This window comes from Durio zibethinus, chromosome 11, assembly GCF_047325235.1.
Source record: "Durio zibethinus cultivar Kanyao isolate XHJ-2024 chromosome 11, ASM4732523v1, whole genome shotgun sequence".
NCBI classification, from domain to species: domain Eukaryota; kingdom Viridiplantae; phylum Streptophyta; class Magnoliopsida; order Malvales; family Malvaceae; genus Durio; species Durio zibethinus.
Window position 1 is genome coordinate 4,079,544 of NC_143172.1, and position 27,927 is coordinate 4,107,470.

Consider the following 27,927-nt stretch of genomic DNA (forward strand, 5'->3'; position numbering starts at 1 on the left):
ATAATTTTACTCATAAAAAGACATGAAATCTTGAAATATTGAATGGTGCAATGTGCCTTTAAAACTAGGTGTGAATCATAAAATAAAGTTACATAAATAATTAAGATTGTGTTTGAAAAGATAATTTTAAATTTTAAAAATTTTTAAATGAAGTTATCATATATCATATCATATATAATATTATATTATAAGATACATAATTATTAAATAAGATTTGTTTATGATAACATTTATGTAGACAACTTCGACACATAGAAAAAATTTAAACATTTTTTACATAAAATATTTTTTAATTTTAGATTATTTATCAAAAAAATATAAATTTAAAAATGTATTTAATTATCCAAAATTTTCAAAATTTAAATGGAAGACTAATTCATATATATAATAAAAATTTATCATATTATCTATAATTAACTCTTTATTATTGTTTACTACAAGTGTTGTTCTAGTTTTAACTATATATTTTTATAAGAAGTCTTGATTTTAAATTTTTAAGTGTTGATTTCACATTATCAATATTTATTTCGGTCAACTTAAATTTTAAAAAATAAAATAAATAAAATTATCCATTTATTTTAAAAATTAAATTATAATATAAATTTTAAATTTTAAAAGTTAATCTTATTTAATTCAAATTTCATTAGTTATTTAAATAAATCTATTTTTTAAATTTTAAAATCTCAAAATTGGATATTTTACCTTCATAATTTTTTTATATTTAATTATTTATTTTTTAAAATTTTTAAAATTTTAAAAATAAATCACTTATTATATTTTTTAAATTCAAAATATATCTATAAATTTAAAAATTATATAGACACTTAATTGTCATGCCACCTATAAGTGGTATGTGTTCCACCATTACTATGTTTTCAATTTATAACTTTTTTTGAAAGGTATATTGTTACTTTTATAATTGTATTCTTATAAAAAAAACTAATATTTATTTTAATTCATTTTTTAACACTTATATATTAATTTTTTTCTTTCGTATTTTGATTATAAGTTTTGAAATAAAAAAAATACGATAAGAAGGCTATTGACCATGGCCTCATTTGGTATTTGATTGGACCCAGTGTGGTGCGTTTAGTCATGTTTGGATAACATTTCTATTGTGTTTGGGTCTTCAGAGAGCATCAACACATCAATTGAGAATTTGAGTTTTTTTGATGAATCATCGATGTCTCAATTGAATTCCTTTATTTTCATTATTAATTTTTTTATTTATATCATGCTTTTAAATGAGGTTTTTTTTTTAAAAAAAAAGTTAAAATTTGTTTCTTTTCTTCTTTTCATTTTTGTTCTTCTTCTTTATCATTATCCCAAATTTTTATCCTACAATTTGATATCAATTAGTTTTAATAATTTTTAACTATTTATTAATTTAAAAATATCAAATATATATTATAAATTTTATTATGTACAAATTTTAATCAAATATTTTTAATGATAATTTTTTTTTTATTACTACACTTCATCTCATTGTTATTATTGCATTTATATCCAAAAACATACTCTATCATAGATTTTGATCTCATTACTATTATACAAAATCTTACCACTATCACTAATTTTAATTTAGTGTCCATCCAAATAAACCAAGCAAGGATTCTTTATTATCACATTCAATGTATATCATTAGCTTAAGTGGCCGAGAAAGATTAGAAATATTCAATGCCATAATTAATTTTGGGATAAGGTTATTCATCATTTCCATTCAATTCATTCTTGAAAAATAAAATCTTATTATTTTTATCTCAAATATTTATATTTTTTGACATGCTATATAGTTATTAAATAAATTTAAATCCTAACATACGAGTAGCCCTAATAGTTGGGATTTAAAGTTACTATATTCATGCATTTGGAAACTCCGCTTGTGTGTTGTCACATTGTCGGTTCCAAGCTCAAATAAAGAAAAAGAATTGCAATAAGTTTATAGCTAATGTAAAATATAGTCAAACTATGATGAAACACCAAAATAAAAATTTTTGTTGGGTCGTCACCTCTTAACGATGCGCTACATCGGAGTTTGAATGTAATGTTAAATGGGTAAAAGTTGATAGATTATTGCCCGAAAGTGACACCTTGCATTGCCAGCCAAGTGCAGTGTCAAATAAGTAAGGGTTTTCATATTTTGATAGACAAACACGAGTAAAGAAGTTAGTCCATAGGGGTAAATTATTCTTAGCTACTTGAACTATAGGATCATTAACTGGTAAACTTGTAAAGATATGACATGAATTGCTAGAAGAGGTATTAATATTATATACCTCCAAAAAATTAAGTGGGTAAGGAAAAATGCTAGAGAGATAAAAACATAGGATTCTAAGCTTTGGTACACAGGTAAGGAAAGAAGTAGAAATGGAGTGGGGACAATTGTATCTAAGAATTTGAGGATGATATGGTTAAGGTTAAAAAAAAGAGAGATAGAATTTTACTTATTAAATTTATATTAGAAGAAGAAATTATTAATGTCATTAGTGTTTACGCATCGCGAACAGGTTTGGATAAAGAAAGTAGGCAAAAAATTTAGAAAGATTTAGAAGAGATAGTACGAAACAAACCATACCGAGAAAAATTATTTATTGAAGGAGATATGAATGATCATGTAGGCAATGATGGTAATGACTTTGAGAGGGTACATGAAATATATAGCTTGGAGAAAGAAACGATATTAGAGATACTATCTTAGAGTTTGCTATTGTATTTGACCTATCCAAATTAAATAAGTGTTTTAGAAAAAAAGAATCACACATAATGACATTTAAAAAGTGGGTCAAATGCTAATAAAATTATTTTTTTTTACAAAGAAAGAGGATAGAAGTAGCTGTAAAGATTGTAAGGTTATACCAAATGAGTGTGTGACAACACAACATATATTGTTAGTACTCGATTTATTATACCTCAGGGAGTCAAAGAAGATATGTAAGAGTCATGAACCATATGAAACTTGATAGGGGACAAAATGATAGCACTTAGGGATAGACTAGTAAAAGAAATTGATTGGAAGTTTGATAAGAATGTAGAAGTAATGTGAAAAAATATTATGTCAGAAATTCAAAGGGTTGCTAAAGAGACACTTGGTGAATCTAGGGGTATTGCACCATTAGGAAAGGAATTTTGGTGGTAGAACGAAGATATGAAAATGACAATTAAAGCTAAATGATAGTGTTATAAAAATTTATGAAACAATAAGGATGAGAAGAGTTACATGAAGTATGAGATAACAAAAAATGAAGTTAAAAAGGTTATTCAAGATTAAAAAAGTAAGATCCATGATAAGTTATTTAGAAAACTAGAGACAAGATATGGAGAAAAAGAACTGTTCAAAATTGCTAATATGAAGGATAAGAAAAGTAGGGATCTTAATGGCATTATATGCATCAAAGGTGATGATAGAAAAGTTTTAGAGAATGATGAAGAGATCAAGAAGATACATAGATATTATTTTGATAATCTCTTTAATAGTAGTTTAAAACATGATATAGGTGGACTGAACATATCTTCTAAGTATGTAAATCATGTATTTAAAAGTAATATTAAAAACTATGAGGTTAAAGAAGCTTTGAGAAGGATGAGAGTAGAAAAAGCTATAAGACCAGATGGAATGCCAATTAAAGTTTGAAATATTTTGGTGAAATAGGAATAAGATGGTTGACGGATATTTTCAACAAAATTTGACGAACTCAAAAGATGCTAGAAGAATGAAGGAAGATCACTTTAATGTCTTTATACAAGAATAAAGGTAATATATAAGATTGTTCAAACTATCGAGAACTAATACTTATGAGTCATGCTATGAAGCTTTGGAAAAGAGTAATTGAATGTAGGGTGCAACATAAGGTCATTATTTTTGAAAATCAATTTGGATTTATGTCAGGATGTTCCATAACAATAGCGATCTACCTTTTGAGGCTTTTAATGAAAGATTTTCAGGTGAAAAAATCTACGTATGGTAATTATTGACTTGAAAAAAGCATACTATAAAATTTATCGAAAGATGTTTTATTGGGCCTTAATGAAAAAAAGAATCCCTTGAAAGTACATTAACACAGTTAAAATTATATATGAAGAAGCTGTAACAAATATGAGGATGGTTGGAGGCATGACAGATAACTTCTCTATTATCTCAAGATTACATCAAGGCTTCACACTAAGTTCATTTCTTTTTGCATTAGTTATGGACGAGCTCACTGCACGTATTCAAGATAAGTTGCCATGATGTATGTTATTTGTTGACAATATAATTTTAGTTGCCGAAACGATTGATGATCTTAATGAGAATTAAAATTATGAAAAAGTACATTGGAGTTTGTAGGTTATAAATTGAACAAATCTAAAACTGAATATATGGAATGTAAGTTTAGTTATTATAGAGAAACAGATACTAATGTGATTAAATTGGATAATGAGGTTGTGCCAAAAAATAGCTAGTTTTGATATTTGGGATCAATTATTCAGAATGATACTGATATAGAAATGAAAGTCTAGTATAAGATTCAAGTAGGATAAGTGAGGTGGCGAAATGCGTTGGGTGTGTTGTGTGATCGCAACATGCCTTTAAAATTTAAAACGAAGTTGTATAAAATAACTGTAAAGCCTGTATTGCTAGATGGAACGAGTATTGGGCAGTTAAGAAATAATATGAGAAAAAAATGAACATAGCGGAAATGAGGATGCTTAAATGGATGTGTGATAAGATTAAAAAAGACAAACTCATAAATGAAGAGATTCAAGAAAATTTAGAGATAGTCTGAATTGAGGAAAAGATGATAAAGAGTTATTTAATATGGTTTGGATATATGAAACTTAGGCCAAGCTGTGCACCTGTTAGGAGAATTGAGTCTCTAGATTTAAAAGAGATCAAAACTTTTAAAGGTAGACCATAAAAGATATGAATGCAAGTAACAAAAAATGATATGATGGTTAAAGAATTAGATGAAAATGTTGTTGTTGATAGAAATGAGTGATTTAAGAAGATTCAAATTATAACTTAACATAATTCCCTTATTTGGTTTTTTATACAGCCGACCCTAGAGTATAAGATATAAGGTGTAGTGTATTGTTGTTGTTTTATATATTCATGCACTTGGTCCGGATTGTTTGTTAGAGATGTTTTGTTTTTGGTTTCAGGAAAAAAAAAAGCAAAGAAATTGCATATAGACTTTTTTATAGCATTCTGAATTCTCATGGAGAAATAGGCCAATTTGCAAGCTAAATGTTAGATTGAAATATAAGGAACTAGAAAGCACCAAACAAGTATTAGAAATTCTAAAAAGTAAACATGTATATGATACAAACCATACATCCATGTTAATCTTGTCCAATGCGGACCACATTTTTTTATTTTCTTTCTCTTTTTGCTCCTATGCTCTATACACATAAATGGAACAATTAGCATCAAGAATCATAGGAAACACATTGAAAACTGTACAATTTTTAGGAGTTACCAGAAAATACTATCATCCATTGCAGTTGAGGCGGACGGGCCATCTTCTTCCTCATCCTTCTCCATCTCCATCTCAGGCTTTGGCTTCCCAGATCCAAATTCAGCTGGTTCTATATCGGCAAGATTCTTTAGATCAACAATTGAAAGCTCATCTAGACGCCTTACCACCAAGTCTGCAGCCCCAAGCTCGTACACACGATGCCTGTTGGCAACTGCCACACACTTCATCTGTGCATCACGGGCAGCCTCAACAGTCTGATTAGAATTTCCAAATACAATGCAGCGCTCAGCTGCAAATTCTAAAAGCTGTGCAGCATATACAAACATCTCTGGATCAGGTTTTCCCCGGCAAACATCCTCTGCTGCCACAATGGCGCTGAAGCACCCTTCAATACCAATTGTTCTTATTGCAGTCTCCAGAGTTTTTCTTGGTCGAGTAGAGACCAAAGCCATTGGTATTTTGTATTTCATCAAAACATCCACAAACTCACTAGAACCAGCACAAAATCTATACACCCCACCTTGTAAAGCTTGGTAAATGTCTTCCTTCCTTGCAGCCATTCTTTTCACTAATGCCGGCTCTCTAGACCAGCACAGAATTTCAGAAATTGCTTGCTCATTCTTCATTCCTTCTATTCTTCTGAGTGTAAAGGCTGGGGGAGGGGATTTGCCTTCTTCTTCAGCGAGAGCCAACCAGGCTTGCTTCTCAAGCTCAGGGTTATCGTTAATTATAACTCCTTCCCATTCAAATATAGCAGCTAACCAACCACAACCCATCCTTTCTTGACGAAGCAAGGGATTATGCAAGGAGGGTTTATCAACTCTATTTTCTGGTGGCCACAAGTCAGGTTTTTGATCTATACCAGCGTCAATTTCATCCTTCCATTTCCTTGGAGATTTTCGTTCCTCTCTATACGCATGCACCTCCTTTGTCAGCTCTATTGCCCGAGCCTCTATCGAAGAAATAACTAACCCACAGCCTTTCAATCTTGGTAAAGGAAGTGAAAGAACAACCCCTTTACCAGTAAATTCTGTTACTGGGAGTCGATAATTTCTTGATTCTTGTTTGCAGGGAATATCCCTAACAGAAATTCTACCATGCAACGAACGATGCCCAAGAAGAGAAATTGTTGCAATTGACTCCAGCACTGCCATATTCCACCAAAATTGTAACTCGACGATTTTCCCTTTAAATGATTGTTCCTTGTAAGTTCTTAGCAGAAGTGAACACAACCCAACCAAAATAACAGCAAAAACTATACAACTGGTGATTCTTGATAAAGAACCAGAAAAGAGCTCAACTTCCCTCGAATTTGCACGCCAATCAACACATCAACATCCCAAAAAGGATCAAAGATTCAAGTCAAACGACCAAGCTATTGGGAAAAAGCTGCAGAAAGGAAGTTCTCAAATGATTCTCTTTGACCATAAAAGGGTAAAGAATAAAACAGCTTCTCCCACATCAAGCAACTAACTACCTTCAGCATCCCTTTCAAGTCAAACTAAGCATAACCTATAATCCCAAACTACCCAAATTCTCAACTTAAACAGAAAAACAGGTATGAAAAGCAATACATATAAAAACCCATAAATAAAAAGTGTTTTTTCTGGCCAGTAAAATAAAAGTTCAAGAAAATGCTAAAAAAAGATTACATAAATAGAAAATATGCATTTATTTTTGTAACCAACTACATATAAAAGGAAAAAAGAATGATGAAGAAGAACCTGAGAACGAAGGAAGCGTGCACCAAAACGAGAGAAAGAAAAAAAAAAGAAAGAGAGAAAACTAGATTTTTTAAAAGAATCCGTTAATCTCCCTTTGTATTTGTTTCTTGAAGAAGCTGAAGTTGGTTTTTTTTTTTCTTTTAATATTTTATTTCCTTTTTTGGCGTGCGTGGTTTACACTATATCAATAGTAATCTTTATTATAAAGAGAAAGTAACCGGCTGGCGGTACAATTTTCGGTAACAAAACCCAATTTATTTGAAACTTCTTTCCGTAAAAATTTTCTTTTACCCTTCGAATTTTGGCATGGAATAACCGGTGTTATGGCCTTACCGGTTTATGAAATCATTTTCGGGGATTGTTTTTATTAAGAAATTTTAAATTTTGATAATTTATGTATTTATTTTATTTTAAATATAAAATTATTATATTATAATTCATGTAAATATATTAAAGATAAAATATTTTTTTATTTTTATTTAATTTATATAATTTTTATTAAAATTTTAAATTATATATATTTTTCACAACATATTATTATTATTTATTTAAATCTGTTGGCTCTCGTATATCAAGAATGCTCAAAATTTAATTTTGTTATTTTCTTTTTTTTTATATTTTTGGTTAAAGAATTTTTTTCTATGTTTCACTAAGTACATATTTTTGGGAGTTAAAAATTAGTATTTGTTTTTTTGCAAAAAAAAAAAAGTATTTATTTTGCTTAAATAGTGGATAGTAAATTTAATTTAAAGAAAGAGAATTTCATTTTAAAATTCTTCTTTCCAAATGAAAATGTTTGCATACTTAAATTTACAATTCTATTATTGCAATCGATTTTTATATTATTTATAAAGAAAGTTACATCGGAGAAGAGAATGAAACTGTGGATCTTTTTCCACTTCAAAGAAATGTTATTTATGGGGGACAATGTATAATAAGAAAAGCATAAATCATTCTTAAAACATGTGTAGTTTAGGGAAGAGAAGACAAGGTCACAATCTTTTCCTCACATTGTTTGCAGAGGAAAACATGTGGGATTTCTTCATTATTTGGAATTCTAACACACCTGGTGTGCTGCCAAACTTCACAAATATCACATGAGATCAAGCGTTCACCATCATCCTCTTTGGCTCCACAAGGGCAATCCACAACCCGACTACTGTTTAGTCCACATTCATATATCATTAACTCATTCATGATTCCTGTCTGATCTTCGTTGCTGCCAAGAAAAACAAGTTTCTGACCCATTTCCAGCGATCCCAGGACCACATCTGATCCATTGACACTCACATTCACTATGGTTTCCACAACAAAACTCCTCAGTCTCCAATACACTTCTCTGAAATTCTTCTCAACCTCTTGCTTGAGGTCATTGAATGTAGCATCTTCTTCTAAACTGACACATTCATAGGGGTGCATTGGCTTCTTTAACCCTTGATCAATCTCTTCATTATTTCTCAATAAAACTGTACAGAAGAGCTTGAATTTCCCATTCAAGCCTGATTTGACTTCCATAGAAAGTTCTTCTGTATATTCTTTGACAAGAAATTTGGTGTCAAGAATTATCCTGGCTGCCATTGTTATTGCTGAAAAAATCCCGGTGGTCAGTGTTGGCTTCCGATCTTTCAGGATATGCTTGTACAAATATGAAATGTCCTTCATTAGTTGAGCCTTTGTAATCTTACATTTAGGCTTTACTTTGGAATTGTTTAGAATGAGGGCTTCCGGGTTAGGAAATACAGTGGAAATATCTTCCAGGCAATATTCTAGTACTTTTGTCACTGGATTTAAGCAACGACGAACTAAGTAGTTCCCCACTATGTGGTTTCCGAGTGACTTGAGAACAAAATCTAGCAATCCCGTGTCACCAATATAAGCTCGTGCAGCATCCCTTACTTCTTGCCTTGAAACCCACTTGAACTCAGCCCTTTTCAGAGCTTCAACAATCACCCGAGTGGCTGCTTCAACTCGCTTGGGAGACCATCTGCAGTTAGTCTCCACCAGGATCGCAGGGTTACATGAATCAATCGAATTTTCTTTTGGAAGTCGTGACATCAGCTCTAACATGAAATGAAACAGGTCACCAAGGGTCACCATGGAATGGTCAGATAATGCTTGATACCTGAAGAATATGACTGAAATGTTATTATAGAAAATACTGAGATGATTATCTAGTAAGCACAAAGGCATCCCTCGGATTGCGTCTATGGCTTTTTGATAAATTGGTTCATTCACACCATAGCACCCGCGTCCGAACTTGTATCCCCAGCGGCCAAACCATGGCTGGCCATATGCTACTCCGTAAAGCAACCTCAATTCCATACCTCGTTTCTTTGAGGTGTCATTCAGACTCACTTTCCTAAGAAATTATGCAAGGAAAATGTTGTGTGTAAACTATTCATGAACTCTGCTACATTGGTATTTGAATTAACAATAGTAATTCAAGTATTCAAGATTTATCCATACAAATGATGTTTCTTGTATAAAAAGGAAAGATAAAAGAAACAGGTTAACCTTGCTTGCAAACCGGTGCACAAACGATCCCATAATTCCATGATCTGGTAGCCAGCCAAGTCCGAACCCATCTCCATGCCATTGACGCATAGTAAATGCCCAAATCCATTAGAATGAAAGACACCGTGCATTTTATGGCCTTGTAATTCCACTAAATTGAACTTACCCTTTTCTGGATTTGGGTCATCAAAGTTGCTTTCATCACGGTTGAAACATGCTGCTACTGTGTCTTTAGATGGGAGCAAGAAATGGTACTTCTTATTGCAGATCAGATGGTGCCCCCAGCCTGTACCATGATGAAAAATTACTAAGCTCTACAGATACAGGAAAAATAATGTGCAACTTTTTCTTGATTACAAGTTAAAATTAACTCATCTTGTTTTCTGAGACAAAGTTACATGTTATGTCTCTACAAAATCATGATAGGATGCAAGAACTCCCTTGTACTTTATCCTAACTGACAATGACCGTAAATTAATCTGATAGTATATAATTTGGTTGTTTGTGTCACCCAACAACAATTGATGTGCATATACAATAGTATAGGTTAGTATGATTTAACTTCCTTTGTTTGTGCTCATATCCGTGGGTTGAGTTATTTGAGTATTATATGTCAGATAACAATTACTAGAATACTAAGCAATGTGAAAGAAATCATCTATTAAATGTCAATATCAAACTAATTAATGAAGAAAGAAACGTGAATCAAGGGGAGAATTTAGACTTCACCAACATATTGGCAATGCTTGCAATGAAGGTTGATAGATGCCTCAATCGGTTCTTCAACAACAAACAAAAGTACATGCAAGGGAGGATGGCGATGGACTTCAAGCTGAAACGACCAGATCAATAATCCATTGCAGAGATTATTTTCTAGATGGCCATATTCAAGAAGTGCTTTAACGTTCTCCCTAAATGATCCATCAAACTCAACAGGACAACCATTCTCACCAAAACTCTTGAACTTGAAAACCCTCTCTCCCCCTCTCCTTCTCTTCCTACAAGCAGCACCAGCACCCAAATATGATGACATCTTGAAGAAAACATATGGAGTTTCACAGAATAATTTCAAGCTTGTGAAGAAACCTGAACATCCTTAGATATACTGCTGGGTCACACATATAGTGCCTGGAAATAAATTTGGAGAGCATTCCAAAGAGATCGTTCAATATACAGTCATCAAATTTAATATAAGGGATCGATCAATGACTCACTATCTGCATGAATTGTTTCAAAAATTATAACTTCCCCATGCAAATCTATCGCCAAAGGCAATTTGCAAGTTAATTAATGGTGCCACGCTTGAATCATGTAACTATTTGGATATACAATATTGCTTTTTGTTCCGGAAAATTCTATCGTCCGCTGGAAAATGTTGAATTGTTGATTTTATCTTATAAGGATTCCACATAAACGCAAATTTTCTCCACTAACTACCCTTTTGACATATTTTTTCAATTCAAATATTTTTCTCACAATCGATCTTGCTTGCTTAACTTGTTTTATGTAATTATTAGATGAATATGATGAGAAATTAAAATTACATTGTTAGTTTGCATGGTGGATTCTAAGGTTTCATTTATTTCGTAGAAATTAATTTTAAAAAAATATTTTTTGTATTTTTATGATTATCTGATAAAAAATTATATGATCAAAATGATTTTATGATAAACAAAAAATAATCTCTTTTTTATTTGATAGAAAATTGTATAATTAACAGAAAGTCTATATTTTTTTGAAAAATATCAACATTTTTCAAAAGCATATTTTTGAAAAATTGATTTCTTAGAAACAAATGGAATTGAAAGGATATTTAAATTCCTTTATTGCATGCTAATCAAATAAAAAAATTTCACTTTATATACACTAGCAATACGCCCACACGTTGCTACGAGTTCAAAATTTTTTATTTATAATTAATAGTATTTATAATAAATTTAATAAATTAATAAGAATAATTCCATTTGTAATTTTTAATAAAAGCAATTAATAGTAAAAATTTACAACTAATTTTTAAATAATGTATGCATTTTATTCTTATAACTTATATAACAAATCAAATTTATATCCATTCTTTCAAAATTATCTTTACAAATATGATTAAAAATATTAAAATAAATAATTAAAAAAATTAATACTAAAAAAAAAAAAAAGGCAAGGAAAGAAAGAGAAATAAGGATGGTATGCGGAGATCTCTATTTATGAATGATGTTAGCTTTATACTCATCTCGACTCTAATCCAACATCAGGTTATCATTTTTTATATTTGACCTAACCTAACATATATATAGAGATGTATAACTCGCATCATATTCAACTTAATAAAAAATTAAATTTAATAGTACAATAATAATGAAAATATTAATTTTAATATAAATTATATTTTAATTATATAAATATCATATTTTATTAAAATAAAGTAATAAATAATAATTACTAATATAATATATATAACTAAATAAATAATAAAAAATATATTTTTTTATATATACTCAATGATGAAGCTGGATGAAATTTCTTAAACCGTCTTCAATTCAACTTTGTTTCTAATTTTTAAAAAATAATTCCTATTGAATCGACATGTTAAAACTTACTAAATACAGATTATTTTATCATCATAACATTTATTGATCTCATTTTTTATTAAATTTATCTATTTTAAAAAAAGGTAAAACAAAAGAAAAAAAAGGCAGTGGCTAAACAAGAAAAAAAAAGAATCTAAATGTAGGTGATACGATGACTTTTAATTATCCATTTATCTTTCTAAACATGGATGAGAAATACTAAAATAGATAACTAAAATAAACTAAAGCTAAAAAAAAAACCTAAATGAGATAGTAAATGAGATAGCACATGGACACTATCATTTAACCATGGTAACCCATTAAGTTTGGGTTAAGTTTATATTCGTTTTAACTCAAATTCATTTTTTAATAATTTAATCTGATTTTAATTTGACATTAAGTTATTATATTTATATATTTTATTATTTATTTAATTTTATATTTATTATATTAATAAATATATTGTTTTATAATTTAATTTAAAATATTGATATTTTAAACTTAATTTGAAAGTTCATATAATATCCTGAAAATAAATTTTTTCCTTTTTTTTGTTTATTTCTCTTATTTCTTCTTTATTTTTTTTTTATTTTACCCAATTTTAAGTAATAAAGTTATTATTTAATTTTTTTAATTTAAAATATTAACATTTTAAATTAAATTAAGATGATCATATAGTACTTGATGAATTCTATTTTCTTTTTTTTTTTGTCTTTTTTTAATGTTTTTTATTAAATTAATTTTATGAAAAATAAGCCACCAAAGTGTACAAGTGGTATCATTTTGGTTTTTTTTTATTTTTTAATTAAATAAATTTTATGATAAAATGTATCAATTGATAAAAATATCAGAACAATTCGTATTTGATAAGTTTTGATCATCTTAATATGATAAAAGATAAAATTTTTTAAATAAAGATTGTATTGAGATAGGTTGAATTAAAAAAAGAAAAAAAAGATTAGAATGAAAGTATGATACTATGTTTTGACTCATTTTGAGCTATATATAAAAGTATATATTTTATTATTAATTTTATTATATATTATATTAATAAAATTATTATTTAATATCTTAATTTATAAAATTAATATTTTAAACTTAATGAGAATGTTTATATAATGATTTCTATGAGTTCTTTTTCTTATTTTTTTGTGTTTTTTTATTTTTATTTTTTAATTAAATAAAATTTATGAGAAAAATGATATCACTTCATATGTTTATCATGTCATTATATTTTATTTTAAAATATTTTTTATTTTTAATTAACAAATTTTACAATAAAAAAATTCATAAATAAAGATAATAGAATAAAAAAATTTGATCATTGTCACCGTATTTATTATGGGTGAGAAAAAATTAAAAAAATTAAAAATCGATTTAAAATTATAGTGTTTGATTCGATTTTATTTATTAAATTTAAATTAAGTTTAGATATTAAATGAATATATTAAATTTAAATTAAATTTTAAATCAAAAAATTAAAATTTTAAAAAAATTAAATTAAATTATATATTTTTAATATATATTTTAAAATTTAATAAATAATAATAAATTTATATTAAAATTTATTTAAATCTATTAAAAATTTATATTAAAATAATATATAAAAATTTAAAATTTTAAAATTAATAAATCGAATTCGATAAAATTTAATCTAATTTAATTTTTCAAATTAAATTTTAAATTTTCATATAAAAATTAAATCGAATCGTTATCGCTCGTAAAATATAACAAAGAAACAAAGCCCGATATTCTATAAACCAAAAGCCATTTCCCATATAAACCTCAGAAAGAGCATACGGAGAGAGGCGTGGCGGGCTTACAATTGGAGAAACCCAATTTTCAATTTCTAGTGTTTTCCATCTCTTTCATCTCCAAAATTTCCCACTAATAATCATTTGAAAACCGCTTGAAAAAAAATTCCGAAAAAATTCCGCAAAATTCACCAGTCTTGGTCCGAAATGGGAAACCGAAGGTTTGCTCAGGTATCCACGAGCGACGACGAGGACGAAGTCCCGATACCTCCCCGACGTTTGCGGTCCGAAGATAAGAGGCAAGAAAGTAAGAGGAAGAAAATGAAACTACAAGAAGCAGACGATGAAGAGGATGAAGAAAGGGAAATGAAGAGAAAGAGGAAGAGGAAGAAAAAGCGGGACGAAGATGAGGAAGAAGATGAAGAGGAAGAGGAAGGGGGAGTTCAGGAGGATGCAAAGCCGATAGGGGAGGTAGTTAGAGTTTCTGGGAAAGGGAGAGGAAGGAGGAGTCATTATGAGGCTTTTGAGTTTGATGGCAATCGATATGATCTTGTACGTTCATATTCGAATTTTGGATTGGATTTTTAGGGTTTTTTTTTTCTTTGGGAACCTCTTTTTAAGTGTATGAATTCTGAATTTAAGTTTACTTTCCTAGGGCTTGTGGTTTTTGTGCTGCATTGTTTGATAGGTTTTGTGGGATTTTAGGGTTTTGGGCTTTTTACTTCTGTTTATATGAATATATGGTCTGATATGCATGTTGCCGTATAATAGTCTGATCGGTTAGGTGATTTTTATGTTTTTAATTAATTTATCAAGTCCTTTTGCCTCTTTGCATGGCTGAAGGTGCCTGCCCTAGGTTCGTTTTTGAATTTTGAGGAGTTCAATGGAAAGGCTTTTTGGTTTTATTCAAATCTGAATGGTAATTTGGGGGTTTTTTTTGTTATTTTCAGTTAGAATTGGGGAAAACCAAGGGGTTTCTTTTTTTGGCTTTGTGAGTTTTGTTATTTGTGCTTGTCTTCCCAAGTTTGTGAAGAGTGATAACACTTTCTGTGGCTTCTTAGGGATTATGTCAAAGAAAGCTGAAGTGAAATACTGTTTGCTTCTGTTTTTGTTTTCATGTTTTGCAATTTCCTTTTTAAATAAGTAAAATTGATTTTCGGATTATGTTTATTTTGTTTGTTTTTTTTGGTGCATTTGGATGGTGCTCATAGCACTAGGGAGATTTAAGAGTGTGGTCTTAGTGTATGCTGATAGAACTAATCTTTTGTGAATGTTTAAAATGCATTTACATGTGGAGGCATGGAGCTGCTTTGAGAAAAGTTGTTACTGAAGATTTAAGTGGCCCATTTTTGTGGCTTTCTGTTTTATTTTGTTTGCTGCAATTAGTTTGGAGACTTGGGTTTAGTTATTTCTTTGCATACATGGTCTATTTGCTGATTTTTACCTTTGCATTTTTGTGTCATTATTTATGTTTACTAATGTGTCTACAGGAGGATCCAGTTCTTTTAGTTCCTGAAGATACAGAACAGAAGCCTTATGTGGCTATCATTAAGGTAACTGCATTGCCTGTTATTACAGTTTGAGTTTCTTTATTTACAAAGGACTTTTTAGTCACTTTCTATTGCAAATAATTAAGTTGTTATCTATTGATAGGACATTAGTCAGACTAAAGCTGGAAGCATTATGGTTACTGGGCAGTGGTTTTATCGCCCTGAAGAGGCTGAGAGAAAGGGTGGCGGAAGCTGGCAATCACGTGATACAAGGGAGCTCTTTTATAGCTTCCACCGGGATGAGGTTCCAGCAGAATCTGTGATGCACAAGTGTGTGGTTCACTTTGTTCCCATACACAAGCAACTTCCAAACCGTAAACAGCATCCTGGTTTTATTGTGCAGAAAGTTTATGATACCGTGGAGCGAAAGCTTTGGAAGCTAACTGATAAAGATTATGAGGATAATAAACAGCATGAGATTGATCTTCTTGTTCAAAAAACTTTATCACGTTTGGGAGAGCTCCCTGACATTGAGATTGATGATGCTGCTGCAGTTGTTGATCAGGAAGAGCAGTTGAAGGCGAAAAGAACACTCAGGAAAAAGAACATTTCACCTCTTGATGTTACGAGGGAAGATGAAGGAACTACAAAGTCTGATCAACATCTGAGAGCTGAAACTCCGGGAAGTTGTGCAAGTAATACCACTGAATATTACACAATTTTGTCTAAATCTAAGGTGCTAACTGGAGAAACTCATCGTGATAAGTGGATGGAGAGGCTTCTCCAAGGAGTTCAATACATGTGTAGTTCTCCTGATAGCATGCATATCGATGACAAAGTAAAAGGTGGTTCTGATAGCCTGGAATGTGAAAGAGACACTAAGACTTCGGGAACTGCAAATGGATCCCTAGAGAAGAGTTCAAATGTGTGCAGTGATTCTTTTGCCTATGTTTAGTTTCTATTGTAGGAAAATCTTTCCTTTTTTCCCCAGTGATTATTAATAGCAATAGGCGTTATTGAATGGTAATCAATGATTAAAGAGATGCTATGATTTGCACAATATTTATTATCTTTCTTGATTTGCAGAGCAGCAAGTTTTTTCCGTGGCCTGATGCTGCTATTCCTGCTGTAACTGCTCTTGAGAAGGCATCACATGATACTCTTGCTTCTGATTTCCAGAAATATAACCAGAAGTTAAGGCAGCTTGTGTTCAATCTGAAGGTAGAGGGCTTTCAGCCTATAAACCTCTGTAGATATCTTCCATCGTTTGCATTTAAGATAATGTTGATACTTGTTTCTTTTTGGCAGAACAATCCATTGCTAGCTCGACGTCTACTAAATGGAGAATTAGAACCTTCAACAATACTTAACATGTCACCTATTGAGTTGAAGGTAGTCTGTTAGGTTTTGAGTTCTCTTCTTTCATGTTTGTTTAAGAGAGTGATAGCTACCTCATGTGGTTGGAAAGGTGTTCACTCTTGAACATGGTTATCTGCTGGCCTTTTGTTAGCCTACTAACTGATTTCAATATCTCAAGGACTTGCCCATCTGTTTTGGGAAATTTTAACCTCACATTAATTTGGGACTATGTTTTTTTAATCCAAGTCTACTTGGATTCTGAGGGTGAGGGCAGCCCACTGTGAAACAAGGTTTCTGTTTTTTGGTATATGTTCTTACTCCTTTCTTTTACATCTAGAAGAATGAAACAATGCTATGAAATGTACCTTTTACGAGTTAGGAAATAGAATTTGACATAATCTTTCTATATAGATGAGGTGGCTTTAGAAGTCTTATTTTTTTTTTTTACATATGCGATCTTCTTACTTATCGTATTTGTGGCTTACTTTGTAGTTTATCTGTAGTTGAAATTTTGACTTTTTTCTGAACTATGACATGTAATTATTAATTCCCTACTTTATTGCATTTGTGTCTTTAGGATTTTGTTTTATTCTGAGTAGAAAAATTTTGTGCTTAATGGTTTCATCTTTAGGACGGTTTAACTGCAGAAGAGACAGCAACAAAAGAGCCTGATGAGTCAGAGCGCATGCAGGTCATTTCTCTACCTAATTTTTCTTTGAGCATAAAATCTGATCTCTTTTTTTATGTGGTTGACATTTGCTTACTGGTTGTTCTACTGCTCTGAAAGCAGATGACTGATGCTCGGTGCTCAAGATGCATGGAATCTAAAGTTGGTCTAAGGGACATTATCCAAGCAGGACATGGAGATCGTTACAAGGTTCGTTACCAGGTTATCTCATATTTTCTTCTCCTATTCAATCACTGTTACTATGTTAATTAGAAGAGGCTGGGATCACTATGATGGTAGTAAGTTGATTGAACTAGTACTTCTTTGTTTGTCTTTCTGTCTAGCTAGACTCGTACATGCACCAATTGTTGAACTTGTTTTATGAGAGTCATCCATGTGAAACTGCAGAGATGGGTATGGGATCTCTATGCATAATGTTGTCAACATCTCTCTGGATTATGCATGCTTATTTGTCTGTATGCTTTTTGAGTTTTGGAATTTTGTACAAGATTTCAGACCAATGACAAAAAGTTCAATAACCATATTGAACAATAGGACAATTGTTTTGGATAGATATTACTTTTTATTAGATCACAGTGTTGGCACAGGTGTAATATATCCGAGTTACAAGATGGTATCATAATTTTTTCATTGTTGTCTGAATTGGATATAGACATGCATTGATCCTGCATCTGTGAATGTCTGGTTGAGTTGCTATTTAAAAATTTGATAAGATAGGACATATTATATAAAGTGTATAATCAGCATCAAAAGGGTAATTGTATATTAGGGGTGGGGAAAGAGAGTAAGAGACACTGAAGCTTATGAAAAAAAGTTAAAGATGCCAATTATGATTAAACTCTAAGGATGAGTGTTATGACTGGAATTTCTAGTGTATGATTTAACTTCAAGGATGAGTATTATGACTGGAATTCCTAGTAATTATTGGGTTTGTTGGACTGGCATCATGTCATACAGACCATGTTGTCTAGATATACCGAGGTAAGTGCATGTGTCACAAACCTAAGGAGGAGTTTTGAATTTCACATCAGATATAAAAGGAGGGTCATTGGGATATAAAAAGGTTCACACTACCTTCCCTTTGTGAGGTACTTTTTGTAGGACAAAAATGTGAGGCCAAGGGGGCTAGAGTGGGCAATATCTTACAAGGGTGTGAACCATGGCAGTTAGGTTGATTTAGGACGCCGGATGAGTGGATGTTTGGGTTTCGGAGCCGTGCAGGTTGGAGCTTAAGTCTTAACCCGTGATAAGTGGTATCAGAGTCAGCTCTAAATCATTTGATTTATGCCAAACTCCTCAAGAGAGGTAGGCAAGGTGACCAGCTTCTATGAGGAGGGTGTCACAAGGTTGGGTAGGAGAGAATGTCATAGACTTAAGAAAGAGTTTTGAATCCTACATCGGATGTAAAAAGAGGATTATTGGGGTATAAAAGAGTTCACACTACCTTTTTTTTGTGAGGCGTCTTTTGTAGGATAAAATTGAGAGATCAAGGGGGTCAGAGTGAATAATACCTCACAAAGGTGTGAACCGTAGCAATTAGGTTGATTTGGGACACCGGATGAGTGGATGTCTGAGTCCCGGAGCTATGCGAGTCGGAGCTTAAATCTTGACCCATGACACATGCAGCTTAGTACTACCATTTGCACTGTAAAGCCTATTGGTTTAAGAACCTAAATTCCAGGTTATTTCAGGCATTATAATTTTTTTTTCTTGAATAGACATCTGATATAAATTTTATCTTAAACCATTAACATTGTTTAAACTTCCTTTTGTGTTTCAGTTGGAATGTATTGGTTGTGGGAATTCCTGGTATGCTTCTAGAGATGAGGCATCTTCACTTACAATAGAGCCCTCAAGTTCCGCAAAAGGTGCTGGTACAAAAAGATCTGCCATGACTAAGCCCGAAATTCCTGAGAAGAAGTTGGTTAGTCCTCGTGAGTCAGAGTCTTCAAAAAATGAGGAGTAGGATAGTTGCTGCGGTTAGGATTCAAAATTGACCTTTGTACAGTTGAATGTGACGTAGTCTTAGTTAACCAAGAGTACCATTAGTTAGTCATTGCGTTATAGGCATATACACATCTATATGAAGGTGAAGGAAGTATTGAGATTTGAGCAAGAATTCTGGATTTACTCTCAAACTTGATACGCGTTTGAAAGGGTGATAGAAGAGACTCGCACAATGTTGTTAATTTTGTTTTGGTATTGATTGTATTGGTAGATACATTTTAATTATACTAAAACATGGTGTGGGATTTGATATTGGGTAATTTCGGTGGATTAGACTGTTTTGGATGATACAATATAAATATAAAACATGTTTTATAATTTTTAATTTGTCTTTTGTTGTTTAATTATTTTTAATTTAATAAAAAAAAAAAAAATTAATTGATAAAATAATTCTTAAATTATGGGCTTTTTATTTTTTATTGTAATTTATTTTTTCAAATTAAAAGTCATAACTATTTCAATTTTTTTCAATAAAACAATTGTGTTCCTTCTTTAAACTATAACAATTGTGAAGTTAAAGTTAATTTTTTTTCATTTTTTAAATATTTTTATTTTAATATTTAAATGAAAAAGAAAAATATTCTTTTAAATATCTTATAAATAGATTAAATATTTAAAAATATGATGATAAATCAATGATATTATTTTTTATATTTTTAAATTTATTTATTATTTTTAAAGATATTACATATTTAATTTGTAGCTTATTAATAATGTTTTTATGTACAAATTTATATGTATCTATATATATTTGAATAAAATCAAGAATTTTGAAATATGTCAAAATAACTGATATCCATAAATATGTATTTATATTTAAATTAAAATATCATTTGATATGATATTAACAATTTTACTCACGTAACGATGTGGGTGCCGGAACCTCACGCATGCAGAGCGGCCTTAATTTGAATTAACCGGTGTTACTTTTACCACCAACTGAATTAGAGGAACGGTGGCAACTTCGCGGTTTTTCCCGAAACTATTGTTAGTAGTAACATTGTTGGGTCATGATTTTGCATTGAACATATGCCCATTTTCACCAATTTCTTCTTCTGGTTTCTGTTATGGGTGGATGACAGTGGATGCTGTAATTTATTTGTTCAACTTTTTTAAGAAACATGACAAGCGCCTTCTGAAGTTGGGCTAAACATTATGGAGTGGGGTTGTGTAGGTTGGCGTCTACGCAATCAACCTTTGAATGGATAAATTTATGTGGCGGCTATGCTCTGTTCTGGTGGTTGCCCAATTGCCATTGTTAATGCTACTTCACCTATTAAAAGTCATAACTTCTTAGCCTTGCAGGCAGCTATGCAACCTTAAAGGCATAAATTACTCGGAGTACCAATTACTCAAAACTCTTTACTAGATTTAATACTACCGGAATATGATGTTTTGTTTTGTTATCCATCCTACTTAAAGAGGAAAAAGAAAATAGGTGAAAAGTGGCAAAAACCAAAGAATTGGAGTAAAGAAATGAGAGACACGAACAGGCAGCAGATTCCCGTGGGTTAGATGTGATTCACCGCCCCACATTTTGCTTCCTCCCGCCCAAACCAATCACATGCATTATGCATATATACCAAAATTTTACCATTTTCTCCCTTGACTATTCACCAAAATTCTGAAAAGTGCAAAAATTGGTTAGAACAAAGTATCAGAAAACGTCAAAAATTCTTGCCCTACGTGACATGAGACTGCCACTTGCATTTCATTTCTTTCCCTCCAACTACTCTTGAAGATGAATCAATTGTCTTTGTGTTTCAACAACAAAGTTAACCATCCAATTGGGTAATTACGTTACATCTAAAATGTTTTAACATTTCATCCTGAAATTGCCAATAAATCATAATTTGATGATGTTTACCACACCACAAGAGAAAATTTTCATTTTACTTTAAGAGACTTGAATGTCTAATTCTAACACATTAACTTGATTTTGTACATTTTTTTGGACACATTGAAAGATACGAAGGTTCTAATCCTTCATTCTTTCTCCCATATGAGCTTAATTTATTGTTGACTGACTCTCAACAAAAAGTGGTTCTAAAATTTTTTGGACCTTGAGACCATTTTACTATTTAGGAAGTTACCAAGTGGTTTGGAAATGGAACGTTATTATTTATTTTCTAAACATAGTTGGGGCATTTTTGTCAACTAATTGATCCACATTATCTATGATTAGGGGTGTCACTGTAATTTCAGTAGTTCAGATCCGCAATTTACAACATTAATTGTTGGAAACAGTTGAAACTAATTATAGGAACCCATACTTGATAACGTGCAGTTCCCAAAGCCATAAGATAATGGTACTGTGCCAGTGATACCGACAACGACCTCTTTTTAATCAAGGAACCAACCCTTTTGATTATTGAATAAGTGAAAAACCAAAAGTACCCATAATATTGATATGAAACCAGTATCATTTGTTGGTATTATTGTCTTTTTAGAAAGGGTGCGTTCATTAAAATTTACCCTAATCCTTTGCTGAAGAAGTATAATAATGTAGAAAAAATAAAAGAAAACAGAACACATATAACTCATGAGTGACAATATGGCCAGCAAGAATATGATGAGTTCAAACGAGATTGCTTCTTTGCAAGACATGATCAGAGCTCATTGTCCCTCCCAAGAGTTCGTGAGAGAGAACCAATACTCAATACTTCACTCTCACTCCCTTTCTCCTTCAAAAAAAAAAAAAAATCTGTAACATAGGCCAGACAAGGCTTAAGGCATGCTTTCTCTTTCAAACAACTCATACTTTTTGTGTCTATTATGCTTTTGTTGTCACTGGTCCAGTTCTTGTACTTTTTTTTTCTTTTACATTGTACGTTTGAGTTTTATTGGGTTCTCTTAGAATTCTAAGTACTCTTTGACAGTCATGTCTGACTCTTCTCTTCTTTAAAGAAGGGTTTTTGGTGTTTTCTTCTTTGCCTTCTTGTAGATTCGTTAACAGACTTTGAGCTCAAGAGTTTGAAGGGTATGATTGCATCTACTCACAGTTTGTTGGGTTTTTCTTTGAATTCACTTCTGTAAGATCTATAGTGGGATATGGCCATTTTTTCTAGCAATTTGTTTTGGCCACTTTTGGTTGGCTTGAAATGCAAGTGAAAATAAAGTTGCTGCTTTTTTAATAATTGTATATAGCCTTTATCCCTGTCACTTTACTCATTTTTCCGGTGTGTTTATAGAGATCACAAGATTCCTTGTTGGTTTAAGGATTTTAGTTTTATGAGATCACTGCCAGTTTTTTTGCCTTTAAAGTTTAAAGTCGTTGATGGGGTTCATGCTTTTCCAATGAACATTATTTCTAAAGTTAAGATCACCATACTTGTGTTTCATGGTGAGAAAATTTGGAGTTAATTTGTTTGATAATTCTTTTTTCCCCTCCTCTCTCTTTCATAAGCACATCAGTTTTGCTTATACATGAATTATGAGCAGAGATTTGGCTTTGTTGTTCACAATGTATTTGTTTGATTGTTAAGGTCTTATTTGGAGCCTCATTAGTGATTTTTGTCTGTTCTTCATTTTTTTTTCCTTTTGTAAAAGGACTAGATTTGTTTTTCCTTCTAAAGTATTTTAGAAACAGTTTTTGGTGGATTATAGGATATAGTCAGATGGGCATGAGACCATAATATGGAGCAACTTGGTTGTAATGAATCATAACTTCAAATTTTCAATGAAATCTGCAACTAGAATAGTGTACGCAGTCAAGCATATCTTATCCTACTTTGGGAATATTTAATTCGAGAAATTGATTTTGTGGATTAGTGAAGATGCTAATCTCTGTTTAGCTGGTATGTCAAATCGTGTTTTTATGATTTGCATTTCTTGCAGGACTGTAAATGTATCAATGGGACTAGAGATGGAGTCAGACTTGGAGAAGAACTGCACATTAGATCTGAGTCCTAAGACTGTTCTTCCATCTCCTCGACAACTTTCAAACAACGAAAATAGATATCCAAAGCCATGTCGTAAAGATTTATTGAGGGCAAAGGAGGCCTTTACTGAAATCAGCTTTCGTCGCTACCGCAGTGCTTCTTGTAAGAACATTCCATGTAGATCTGTTGGGCCAGAAGGTAATGCTGAGCTGAAGCGAGGTTCCATATATCAAAGCTCCGAAGAGGTAAGTAAAATGAAAAAATCAGGCAATGTCGAGTGGAGGCAAAAACTTGAATTATCACGTAGTAGTGACACCTCTTTTTCCTTCAGAATTGTTGATTCTCTTTGTAACTCAGAAGAGGAAAGCCCACCAGAAAGAAATCCAGTCATGTCTGTTGGCTCAAACGTGAAATCAGAATCAATTAGCAAACCTTACTTAGAATCATGCTCATCAGGTGGCTTCATTGAAATCTGTCTAAGTTCAGGTAATAAAAATTCAGGTAAGGGAGAAAAACAAACAGCTGAAACCGTAGAGGCAGATAATAAGAGGGACATAAGTTTTGGATGTGAACCAGTTGTCAATCCTTTAGACAATGGTAATGATCTTGTTGAAAAAGACACAGTTTGCTATCTGCATAAGTCAGTCTGTGCTAAGGTCGAAGTGCCACATTCACCCTCTTCATCAGAAAGTGACTGGTTCTCCCGAACCAGCTCAAGGGCCAGATTTAGTCCTATTAGAAAGATGTTTGATCCGTTTATGAGATCAAAGTCTCTGCGAAGTCCTTTGGGTTATGTAACAGAAGCTGACAGTGTCAAAACTATTGTGATGGAAAATATGAGAAGAAATAAGACATTTAGGAAATCTTTGTTACCTGACTTCTCAAATTCACCTCAGAATTCTGAACTGGATTCCCAGTTTATCAAGAAAGATAGCATTCACTCGCCAGTAGCAAGCTCACCAGTTCACCTACATGGTTATCTCAAGTTGGGAGACAAACACGGGGTGCCATTTTTTGAGTTCTCTGTGAATCAACCAGAAGATGTTTTTCTGGCCAAAACATGGAAGGCAGATAATGCTTTCAATTGGGTATATACCTTTCACTCTATTGGCAACAGAAAGAAGAGCAATGCCATCATATGGGGATTGAGTGACAGTAACAAAGATTCATCAATTGTTGCACAGATGCAAGTGTCCTGTTGTTTGTGTTCAGAAATTAAAGATGGTGGGGTTCTTGACAACTTCATGGTTACGGACTTTGTTTTGTATGATATTACACATGCAAGACAACGTGTTTCTATCCAAGGATCCCCTCATATTCATAGAACCCCTAACTGTTCTAGTCCAGGCTTGGCCGTGGGATGTTATGCATCAGATGATAGCTCTAGTGCGGTGAAGCTTAAAGATCACTTCAATCTTGCTTCTGACAGTGATGGGGTTGAATCCCCAAATGGATCAACTCCACGGCTACCTGATGATTTGCATCCGAATCTTGAAATTGCAGCCATAGTCATTCAAGTACCATTTAAGAAGAGAGAGAGCTTAAAATACAGAAGAGGGGATAAAATAGGTGATAAGAGGCATTTAAACCTACTCAATGTCTCTATGATTGAGGAAAGTAAAAGCAACATACAAGATAACAGGAGCCAAGAAAAGGTGAAGGTGGTTATTCCATCTGGAAACCATGGCTTGCCTAGTGCTGAGACACAGGGTCCTTCATCACTACTGGATAGGTGGAGGATGGGTGGAGGTTGTGATTGTGGAGGCTGGGACATGGCCTGTCCCCTTGTAGTTTTTGGCAATCCCAGTATAAATTGTTCTGACGATCAACCACTGGTGGACAGTGAGCGGCCTTTTGAGCTTTTTCTTCAGGTAAGGTTTTAGTTTTATGCCAAAGCAAATTTCTCACAAATATAGTTTGCATGATGAAAGTTCTACTATCAGATTTTGGGTAAGGATCACATTAATATCTTTTAGAAGAAAAGGTTTAGGATGCTGGTGCCAGATGAGAGGATTTAACATTGAAGATTTTGTAGGGATTAGAGCTCTAGATGTGTTGATTTAAAATGCTCTATGTGCAGCTTGTGGCCTGGATAGGGGTCTATTTCTATACCTGCTCAGTGTTAAATGAACTATAAAATATGCATGTATATTTTTGTCTAAGGGTCTTTTAACGGGGTTCTAGGAAGCTGATGGAAATAATATTACATCCCCTTTCTTTCTACTATATTTTTAAAAGATGAATTATTTTTCTATCGAGATGGTTTGATTTGTAGCTCAGATGCTCATATGATTAAGATATGGAATTTACCGGGTAATGTATCATTGAAAACCATTTTGCTTCTTAATACTATTTCTAATTATTGTTCGTTTTGTAGGTTTAATTAAGCTCTCCCATTACTAACTTAATTTTAATTATTATGTAGGGTGCCAAAGAGAATACACCAGCATTGACCATGACAGCTATTGAAGGAGGGTATGCAGTTGATTTCCATGCAAAGTTATCTGCATTACAAGCTTTTTCCATTTGTATTGCTATATTGCATGGTACAGAAAACTCCGCTGCTGCTGGGGAGGCACAAACCAAGCATTTGTCCCAATGCAATTCACTAAAAGCACTTCTTGGGGAGGAAGTGAAATTCTTAATTGAAGCAGTCACAGAGGAGGAGAAGAAAGTCAGCAAGAAGGTGGAAGCAATCCCACCATCCTATGTGATTAACCCTCCATTCTCTCCAATTGCTCGAGTTTAGACCTGAAACAACTGGCTTATTGAATTAAAATAGCCTTTCCATATGTGCTTAGGAGTGGCTGTTGCCAAAAGCAAGTGAAAAAGGGATGGAGCTTTAGCACTAAAAATGGAGAGGGGTCACACATTCTGCCATTTCACATGAGGGTTACTGTACAGGGGATGTCTATATTCAATGGGATAGACATAGATGCACATCTTACACGGTAAATCCGAAACGCATGTCTTGAATACTGTCAAACTGATTTACAGATTGATATGCGAGTTCCTGCCACAAAGAGGGTTACTACACTCGCACAAGAATTCCTTCACTATACTATTGATTCATTCTTCACTTCTATAATTAGAATTAAAATAGAAACACCATACTGTTCATATTGTAACTTGATAGCAAGGGAAAAGTAGTCATGTAGCTGTTGAGACGTTTTGGAGATAAAAATCTTGTTTCCTTCTACTTGTATTTTATCGAGGCTATGGAGCTATGAGGGTAGTAAATCATAGAAAATTTTACCTGAAAGTTCCCTTTTAGTCTTTTACCATGTTCGGAGCTAAAGTAGTTCAGAAGGTAAAAAACATTGTTCACAAAAAGTTGTCCTAATAATAATAGACTGCTCTATCCATTTTTGTCCCCGTATTCCATCAACTTGCTCACCAGTTTCTCTTTATCTTCTTCTATCCTATCAACACTTTTATCTTTAACTGTCTCCTACTTCAATAATTCAGTAATTACTGCAAATCTGAGATATCCACGCGTGTCTTTTCAGATTGTTTGTTGACTTGTCTGACAGATAACTGTTGCATTCATAGAACAATAAAAATTATGCGCTGAGCACTGACCTGTACTTCTCAGAAGTAAGACCCAACTCTGCCAATTCTGACTGCAAACTTCATCATATTGAAATTACCGCAGTAATTTTCAAGTACCAAACCAAATGAATGCCCATATCACGTTACTGATGTCACAGTTCATTATTATGTTGTAAATGCAGTGAGCTGATGCATTCACCGAAGCTACATGGATTCACTGTTTCATATGGAATTGACTTTTTGTCCTTGTCTCAAGATCATTGAAAGTGTTTGATTGGAGTTTATTCAAGACCGACGAGTACTACTGCTCAGCAAGATTACACACTGAATAACAATTAATACATGGAATACATTTGGATTGCAGTGGAGGAAAAACGAAGGAAATAAAATGCATAGAAAGTAGTATCTCCTGGAAAATTAGAGGATACTTACACATACAACTCAATTATTTTTTTTGGATATATTTATTACAATATCATATGTTCAAGAAATAAATTTAAAAAAAATCCTGAACTAAAATTTTTTAAAATTTTAATTTCAATCAATACTACTAAGTTTGACTTAAGAAATTGCAAAATGAGCATTTAAATTTTAATTTAAATCCCGAAGGAGTATTAAGTTACCATGATGAAAATGAAAGAAATCGGCTAATTCTGAAAGAGCTGTCAAATCGGTAAAATGCCTACTAAACCCATCGCACCTTTCTATGGTTATAATTTCATACATATCTTCAAATATAAATATATATATATATGATGATTTGCAATAGTGCAACATCATGAGTGGCACAAAACCCTTGTTAAATTTATGCAAGCAATTGTTTTTTTTTTTTTTTTAATTATAGATGAAAATGAAACTTTAAAAAGTAATAAATTTTATTCATCGATGTTAAATTTTATTATAAATGAATTATTCAAAAATATATTTATAGTTTGTGA

General features: G+C 32.1%; 3 protein-coding genes and 1 pseudogene across 11 annotated transcripts; 2 read left to right on the top strand and 2 right to left on the bottom strand.

The window, feature by feature from the left end:
- Positions 1-5,240: 5,240 nt before the first annotated feature.
- On the bottom strand, positions 5,241-7,317 carry LOC111290931 (5-amino-6-(5-phospho-D-ribitylamino)uracil phosphatase, chloroplastic pseudogene; annotated as a pseudogene). Its single transcript, XR_016346223.1, has 2 exons — positions 7,181-7,317; positions 5,241-6,845 (listed from the first exon to the last, which is right to left on the bottom strand). The product of XR_016346223.1 is annotated as a 5-amino-6-(5-phospho-D-ribitylamino)uracil phosphatase, chloroplastic pseudogene (transcript).
- A 733-nt stretch (positions 7,318-8,050) lies between these two features.
- On the bottom strand, positions 8,051-10,890 carry MS1 (RING/FYVE/PHD zinc finger superfamily protein). Its single transcript, XM_022882700.2, has 3 exons — positions 10,424-10,890; positions 9,695-9,980; positions 8,051-9,539 (listed from the first exon to the last, which is right to left on the bottom strand). Exons 1-3 carry the CDS (start codon positions 10,725-10,727, stop codon positions 8,153-8,155), a joined length of 1,977 nt encoding a protein of 658 aa, XP_022738435.1. The 5' UTR covers positions 10,728-10,890; the 3' UTR covers positions 8,051-8,152.
- A 3,178-nt stretch (positions 10,891-14,068) lies between these two features.
- Positions 14,069-19,874, top strand: LOC111289940 (ASI1-immunoprecipitated protein 3-like). Of its 5 annotated transcripts, none has more exons than XR_002690246.2 (8): positions 14,069-14,564; positions 15,503-15,565; positions 15,666-16,427; positions 16,589-16,723; positions 16,811-16,894; positions 17,493-17,552; positions 17,652-19,230; positions 19,330-19,874. XR_002690246.2 is itself a non-coding variant. In XM_022881304.2 (8 exons), the coding sequence occupies exons 1-8, from the start codon at positions 14,220-14,222 to the stop codon at positions 19,513-19,515; spliced, it is 1,734 nt and encodes a 577-aa protein (XP_022737039.2). In that variant the 5' UTR covers positions 14,069-14,219; the 3' UTR covers positions 19,516-19,874. The 5 variants fall into 5 exon arrangements, 2 of the variants coding, with proteins under 2 accessions (XP_022737039.2, XP_022737040.2); XR_002690247.2 differs by having other exon boundaries at positions 17,509-17,552; positions 17,652-17,738; XR_016346224.1 differs by having other exon boundaries at positions 17,509-17,552; positions 17,652-17,750; positions 19,330-19,366.
- Positions 19,875-22,061: 2,187 nt separating this feature from the next.
- Positions 22,062-26,823, top strand: LOC111290382 (uncharacterized). 4 transcript variants are annotated; one of them, XM_089767774.1, is made up of 4 exons: positions 22,083-22,288; positions 23,394-23,682; positions 23,769-25,308; positions 25,863-26,823. In XM_089767774.1, exons 3-4 carry the CDS (start codon positions 23,827-23,829, stop codon positions 26,184-26,186), a joined length of 1,806 nt encoding a protein of 601 aa, XP_089623900.1. In that variant the 5' UTR covers positions 22,083-22,288; positions 23,394-23,682; positions 23,769-23,826; the 3' UTR covers positions 26,187-26,823. The 4 variants fall into 4 exon arrangements, with proteins under 4 accessions (XP_022737404.2, XP_089623900.1, XP_089623899.1 ...); XM_089767773.1 differs by having other exon boundaries at positions 22,083-22,536; positions 25,863-26,822; XM_022881669.2 differs by having other exon boundaries at positions 22,062-22,536; positions 23,394-25,308; positions 25,863-26,812.
- Positions 26,824-27,927: the final 1,104 nt, after the last annotated feature.

Coding starts and splice junctions, on each gene's coding strand:
- MS1 (XM_022882700.2), bottom strand. CDS start 10,727: ATGTCATCATATTTGGGTGCTGGTGCTGCTTGTAGGAAGAGAAGGAGA. Junction 9,981..10,423: donor CAAGCATTGCCAATATGTTG/GTGAAGTCTAAA, acceptor ATCATGGTACAG/GCTGGGGGCACCATCTGATC. Junction 9,540..9,694: donor TGCACCGGTTTGCAAGCAAG/GTTAACCTGTTT, acceptor ATAATTTCTTAG/GAAAGTGAGTCTGAATGACA.
- LOC111289940 (XM_022881304.2), top strand. CDS start 14,220: ATGGGAAACCGAAGGTTTGCTCAGGTATCCACGAGCGACGACGAGGAC. Junction 16,724..16,810: donor AGCTTGTGTTCAATCTGAAG/GTAGAGGGCTTT, acceptor TCTTTTTGGCAG/AACAATCCATTGCTAGCTCG. Junction 17,751..19,329: donor GTTACAAGGTTCGTTACCAG/GTTATCTCATAT, acceptor TTTGTGTTTCAG/TTGGAATGTATTGGTTGTGG.
- LOC111290382 (XM_022881669.2), top strand. CDS start 23,410: ATGGGACTAGAGATGGAGTCAGACTTGGAGAAGAACTGCACATTAGAT. Junction 25,309..25,862: donor CTTTTGAGCTTTTTCTTCAG/GTAAGGTTTTAG, acceptor ATTATTATGTAG/GGTGCCAAAGAGAATACACC.